This window comes from Kryptolebias marmoratus, linkage group LG10, assembly GCF_001649575.2.
Source record: "Kryptolebias marmoratus isolate JLee-2015 linkage group LG10, ASM164957v2, whole genome shotgun sequence".
NCBI classification, from domain to species: Eukaryota; Metazoa; Chordata; class Actinopteri; order Cyprinodontiformes; family Rivulidae; genus Kryptolebias; species Kryptolebias marmoratus.
In genome coordinates, this window is record NC_051439.1 from 3,047,934 (window position 1) to 3,055,270 (window position 7,337).

General features: G+C 34.4%; 1 protein-coding gene across 1 annotated transcript in view; it reads left to right on the plus strand.

Annotated features, from left to right (window-relative positions):
- LOC108239047 (glutamate receptor ionotropic, NMDA 3A-like) overlaps positions 1-7,337 on the plus strand; it is a 47,791-nt gene that overhangs the window by 31,820 nt on the left and 8,634 nt on the right. Inside the window, exons 5-6 of the mRNA XM_017421507.3 lie at positions 3,682-3,828; positions 4,040-4,185. Coding sequence (XP_017276996.2) covers positions 3,682-3,828; positions 4,040-4,185 — 293 coding nt within the window. The remainder of the gene's footprint in view (positions 1-3,681; positions 3,829-4,039; positions 4,186-7,337) is intronic.

Consider the following 7,337-nt stretch of genomic DNA (forward strand, 5'->3'; position numbering starts at 1 on the left):
TTGCTTTCTTCTCTTCCACAGGGAACTCCAGTTGCCAAAGAGAACAAAATTAACAGCATTTCACAAACTGCAACAGCATTCAGTTTATTCGTTTAGCAAATGTTACTTTCCAAAGCCACCTATAAGTGACAAATGTAGCATCCATATCATGCTCCAGAATGTTTTGACTGAGGAGGTAGGGACTGAGTTACATAGAATAACAAAAGAAAATACAAATTTCATAAACCATTTAGAAAAAGACAAGAACTAGGCAGTAATCACAGTTTTCACAAGATGCTAGCTTTAAATTATTTTCTCTCAAATTGTAGTAATTTTTTTGTTGTTGTCTGTTATGTGTTTTTATACACTTTATTTTAATCTTGTTTCTAACATTTCCAAAGATATTTAATAGTTTTAAACACAAAACAAAACAGATTTTTTTTAAATATTGCTTGTTCTTAAATGTTTACATAAACTTGTTTTTGTTTTTTACCTTTTTTTTAAATGTCATTTTTCTATTTATGTCTATTGCTGGAGATAGGCACCAGCTCCCCACAACCCAGAAAGGAAAAGTGGGTAAAGAAAATGGATGGATGTAATTGTTGTGTTTTGCAGATTAATTTGTTTATAAAGTTGTTACTTTCTTAAAAATGTTATATTTTTTGTTTAGTTTTTGTGTTTTTTCTGTTTCACCAATATACTTTTGGGAATAGTGTTGTTGTATTGTTGTTAATTAAATTGCTTTTGGTTTACCAGTTGTATTTTACCTATTGGCACTACCATGGATTAGATATTCATTTACAAGCAGCACACCCACTGTATAATTTTTAGTTCCCTGCTGAGTTAAAACCAGCTGTGGATGCTATCAAAGTTTAGTTTCACATGAACAACCCTGTTCTGTTTTCACTGTAGACTCTCAGCCACCCTGCCCAAAAATAACTCTGATAGCACTATGTTGTGCCAACAAATCATCTAATCCAAAAAACCTCTTTTTCTTGTGAAAAGCAAACACGTACTATTTATGAACACAAACAAGCATGTAGGCTAAGCTGTCAAAGACTGACAGTGTTCGAGTGAATTAGGTGTCTATTTTGATTTCTGCTTGATGAGCTTTTTGCCAAGCAGGGCTAAATTTCTGTTCCATCCATCAGCTGAGAGGAGGCTGATATTTTGAAGAAAGAAAGCAGTTGTAGGCTTATGGTTTGGGTGCTTGTAGCGATTGAGTTCAATCATAACACAAGACCTCTGTATGTATAGGTTGGCATACTAAAGCTAGATTGTTACATCTTCATTAGAAGCAAAAATGAACATTTGAAATGTCCTAAGGGTGACATCTTTTCCAAGGAAGTTAATGTATATTTTTTGCTGTTGATACAACAGCTTCATCTTCTCTGTTTCAAATTGTCCTGCCTTCTCAACATACTAGCAAAACTTTTGTAAGAGTGGATTGTTTATCATTAATATCTCAGTATCCCCAAGTCTTTAAAATACTAAATGTTTTTATTTTCCTTTTTAAAGTGAATTTTACATGGCTAAATCCTTAAGTGATTGTAGTTTTAAGGTGGATTTGTTCCCTTCAGCAGGCATTTTCATGGGCAGATACAATTGATGTACTGCACAAGTACAGTTGGATTTTATTTTTAGCATCTATAATTCTGTTGCTCAATGCAAAAAAGTGAACTTTTTTGAGAATTGTAGCCAAAAACAAGGAAGCGCAAATACAATATGCTGAACTAGAAACACATTGAGAGCCAAAACCTCTTTTAAGGCCATGTGATCGATGACGCCATTGAATTCTTGTACAATCCAAATCATAATCCGGATCACCACCAAAATGTAATCACTTGTTTTTTGTGACAACCCCAGCATATCCTGAAAATTTTCAAGTAATCTTGCTAAAAGACAGACAGACGGATAGATAAACATTAAAAAAAAAAAAGTACTGTTGTGGTAATAAGTCTGATTATTACCAACTCAAAATAATTCAAAAATTGTTTTAGGAATTTTATGAACACACATAACATTAAGAGGGAAAAGTCTGATCATGCAGGATATAGTTTCATCCCACAATTTAATGCAGTCTGTGGTCCAGGGTCCAAATACTTGAGCCCTGAAGAATGTCCTTGGCACATCCACAGGTTGAAACTCCCATAGAGTGCAGAATATCTGAACACAGCTCGATGTGGATCTCCTGGAAATCACATCTGCTCACAGGAAAAGATTAGGTCAGTCCTGGCTTCAGTTTGGTCTTGGCAATCGTGTCCAGAACAGTTCTTTCAGATCAGCAGAGTGTTTGTCGCTGGTGTAGATTCCTCTTGGATAAAATGAAACAACACGTGTCCTCAGTGAAATTGGTCGTAAAAATGTAAACGTTGGTTTTTGGTTCACTGTGACTCAGACTTGGACAAAATGTTTGTTTTAGCTAAATTTTAGAAAAGATATAAAAAAAAAAAAAAAACCACAGGTGGTGCAATAACAAACAAGGTCAATTAGCGATGTCTTTGCCAGCCACCAGGTTGAGAGAGATGAGAAGAAAGAAGCTCCACTTCCCTTTCTTAGATCTCATCCAGCTCATGAGCTGGCTTTAGTTTAGACCAGCCAGTAGAAATGTTACACATCTTTTACATACACACTTGTTTGAAACGGAGTGGATAAACAAAAATAAAACTAAAAAAATCTTCAAATAAAATTTTCCTCATACTAATAAATACATTTCAAATATGCCAGTACTTGCATCAATCGGAGGAGAAGGAAAAAAAATCAGTGACTCAAACGATTTTTAAAATTGTCAACACATTAAAAGTGTTTTTAATGTGTTTTATCGTGTGGATGATGATTTAGCATTCAAACTATTGTTTTCTTTTTTATATAAATTTTTTTGTGACCCATTTACATACTTTGAGCTATTTTAATCATTTATATATCTAAACATTCAGCTCATGCAGGAGATGGGTGCTATGAGTTTTGGTTTTTTTTGTAACCTTTATACTTTTTAAAATATTTAACTTTATTTCCAAATGTTTTCTCCATTGAAATACATTAGGATGTCTTCATTTCCTTTAAACAAATTGTTCTCTTTACAATATGCTTAAGCACACTTCTTACTTTTAGTTTTTAGCTGCATTCAACTCCTTTTAGATTTAAGCTACCTTTTTGCTACTTTAAACTTTTAGCTGCCATCCTGCTACTTTTATCTTTTGGTCAGATCATTGTTATTTTTAGCTTCTAACTAGCCTTTTGAAACTTTTAACATGACTTTTGATACTTTTAACTAGCATTTTGCTCATTTTAGCTAGCCGTTTGGTACTTTTAGCTTTTAGCTAGCTTTTTGTTCCTTTAAGTTTTGGCTGGTCTTTTGCTACTTTAAACCTTTAGCTAGTGTTTTGCTACTTTTAACTAGCATTTTGTTCATTATAATTTTTAGCTAGTGTTCTGCTTCTTGTAGTTTCAGCAACTCAATTTCAGCGCCTTAATTTTTACAGAATTTGCAGTTTCTGCAGTTTGTTCTATCCTTGGCTAGTTTGCTTTATATGACAGTTGATTTTTATTTACTTTATGCGTTTTTCGGAAATCAATGATTTTCCTGTCAAACAGAAAGTTTTGGTTATACTGGAATAAATCTTCTGTATATGTTCGTAATTGAACAAATGCAAGTCAGAGCTATATAAAATATTTTCCTTAGCATATATTTCCTCTCTGCAGACTCCTAAATGCTGGACGGGGCGTTTCCTGATGAACCTCTGGGCTATTTTCTGCTTACTGGTGCTGTCCAGCTACACTGCCAACCTTGCTGCAGTCATGGTCGGGGAGAAGACCTTCGAGCAAGTCTCAGGAATTCATGATGAGAAGGTTCGATGAAATGCAAGGATCCAAACTTACTGCTCAAAGAATGTCAACATACCAGACATAAGAGCAAGCTAACAAACAAAGACCAGAATGATTTCTGAGGGATTTTCACTTTTTAGATTACAAAATTGTTTGGGGAGTTCAGGGCTACATGAATTTAATCTGAGCTGCATCATTTCTCCATTTCCATCCTCTCCTTGTGTCCCTCCTCCAGCTGCACCACCCCTCTATGGGCTTCCGTTTTGGGACAGTGAGGGAGAGCAGCGCTGAGGATTACATGAAGAAAAGTTTCCCAGAGATGCATGACTACATGAGACGCTTCAACCAGCCCACCACCCCAGAGGGTGTACACATGTTAAAGTAAGGCACCTCCACTTGTAGAAAATGTCATTTACACCTGATTTCTGTCAATGAAATGCAATATAAAACTGAACAATCTTGTCACGTTTGCATCTATTTGTCTGTTCTCAGTAGGCTTATTTTTCATGCAAGGAAAACAACATGAGCCAAGACAACAATTTTACATCTGTCAGAAGTAATTCAACACTTCATATTTTCGAAGGAAAGAATTTGCATAGACAATGAATAAACAAATACCCACTGCACAATTTTTAAAAATCTTGATATGTTTTTTTATGTCCGGTGACAAAGTCAAAGCAGTGAAAATGTTTTTGCCTATGTATGTGTATGTGTGTGCATGTGTATGTTCAGTTTGCCTGTCTGTTAGGAAAATATCTTATGAACCACTAGATATATAAATGGTCACTGGGTGTACTTCTACAACAGATGAACTTTTAAGGTCAATCAAATTCAAGATTGGCCATCACATCCAACTGATTTTAGGAAACACAAACATGACTATAAGTCAGTCGGTTTTACAGTTATTTAGCTAAACTTGGGTGTAGCAGTAGCTGAGAGTCATCCCCTACACATACTCTGAGGTTTACACAATGTGAGAGATTTCTACCTTAAACATCAGGATTAACTGTTAGTACCAACCCTGTCAGTTAGTTGGCAAAATATCTCATGAACCAATGAACAGATTTTAGTAAGATTGCAGAAAGAATCAGTAGAGAGACTTTACGGTTCCAATTTAAGATGGTCATCACATCTAATCAACATTAGTCAACAAAAAAAAAGCTTATACTTCAGTCAGATTGCAATTATTGAGCTAAAAATTAGTGTAGTAGTAGCTGAGTCATGCTCAAGACATACTCAAAGCACTATACATTGTTGCAACATCTTTGCTGAAAACTTTGGCATTTACTATTAAAATCAACAATATGTCTTTTAATATTTTGTGAACCACTGGAGAGAATTTAGAAAACTCTCAAGAAGTAATCATTGAATGTACATCTACGACTCATTAACATCTGGAGGCAACTCAGTTCAGGATGGTAACCACAGCTAACTGACCTTAGCCAATAATACAGATTGAGTTAAACTTAGTCAAATTTACAAACTTTGAGCAAAAAATTGGTGTGCTAGAAGCTAAGAGTCATCCTCTATGTCATCCTCTATGAGGGCTAATAAATCACATGAGAAGGCACAATATCACATGAGAATATGCATGACATCATTTTCAAGGTTTGACCAAAATGGCCATATCGTCATCATTTTCCAGCACAGGATAATCTTAGTCCAAAACTCTTGCAATGCAATGGGCAATATGGATTCTAAAAATGCTAGGCCTTTAGCTGATTATGGTATAAGCATAAAGGAACACATCCCTTTCATCAGCAAAATCTTTACATTTTGAGAGGGAACAGTCTTTCCTTGTTTGAAATCAGGTGTTGAATGTAGGCAGACATAAAAATCAGAGACAGGCTGATGTAATTATCGCCGAGGATGAGCGGTTTAATAGGATGTCTAATGGGTACAGAAAGCAGATGAAAGCAAAGGAGGCAAGGTATGTTTATTTTTAAAGAACATTTAATTCACAAGGGCTGCTGAAAGTGCTTCACCTACAGAGTTAAAAAACATAAAGCTGATAGAAAACACCAAAAACAAATTAAAGGCTTTTGAGCTGAGGCAAAGGCCTACATACTTATGTAAACGAATGTTGCACCATAACTTTTATCTGAATATGTTCACACTCAAGTCTATTACATACATTTTGTGCATATATACATTTCTTTAAAAGAGTCATGATGTCTTTTGTTTTAGCAATTTGACACATTTTTCTGACCTTAACGAAGTGTCTGATTGACTTTGTTTAAAACATCTTGCTTTTCACATATTTAAAGCAGCCATTTGATGTTGGGATTTTACCTCAACTCATCTCTTCTCCTCTTCCAGGAGGTCTGCTTTGAATAAGAAAAAGTTTGTACATGTTTTTCCTGTGTGACAGAGCATATTTTAATCAGCTAATGAACACTGACATAAAAAACAACTTTTTAAATCAACTTAAAAAAATAAATAAATAAAAAAATTCCACACTGTAAAATGATGGAATTGTAGCCATTTTAGCCAAAACTTGAAAATGTTAGTGTGATCTTATGCTATTTCAACTATTGCCACATCAAAGTTTAGCTCAATATTGTAAAACTGATTTATAACCATTTTTGTGTTACACAATGTTGATTAGCGGTGGTAGCCATCTTGAATTGATAGACCTCAAAGTTTCTGAGATTCTCATTTTATATCTGTCCAGTGGTTAATGAGACAGGTTGACTACAACAATTAACTTAAAAGTTTTAAGCAAAACTCTCATACAATGTGTAGCACTTAGAGTAGGTGTTGTAAATAACTCTCAGCTACAACAACACCAAATTATAGCACAATATCTGTAAAATTGACTCAAATATCGCTATTTTTGTGTTTTAAGTTCAGTTAGCTTTGGTAGTCATCCTAAACTTGGGCAATTCCATTCAGTGGTTCACACTCATGGGCATGGGTAAAAATATTCTTGTCAGCATTGGTTGTTTTTTTATGTGCATTTGTGAAAGATTGGAGAAAAGTTCTGACTCGCACACTCTGAACTGAATAAGAAATAATTTTCTTACCAGCAAACTATTCCAGGTTTTGTAGTTTTTGAGAAAATGGAAACTAAATAACAAAAGTTGCATTTTATTTTATTGTTTTTGAAAGAATGTATATTGCCTGCCATCTTGCATGCTAAAGATCAGCCTGTTATTATTGGCTCATTGGTTCATGAGATATTTTGCTAACAGGCAAACAAACACTTATACAAAGGCAATTACATTATCACTTACTGCATGAAAGGTTGATGATAAAATCAATTTGGGATATTAAATGTTCTTTTACTGTAAATTACTGACTTTGCCCTCATACACTCCTGATCAAAATCTTAAGACTAGTCAAAAAATTGCAAGAATTTTCATTTTGCACTATTGGATCTTAAGAAGGTTCTAAGTAGAGCTTCACAATGTTAAAGGAAAAAATCAGTGCAAGAGACAAGAACTTTTGAGCAGGGAATTTTCTGCAAACTGCATTTACACTCAAACATGATTTTTTCAGCTGATCAAAAGTTTAAGACCATAGTCTTTAAA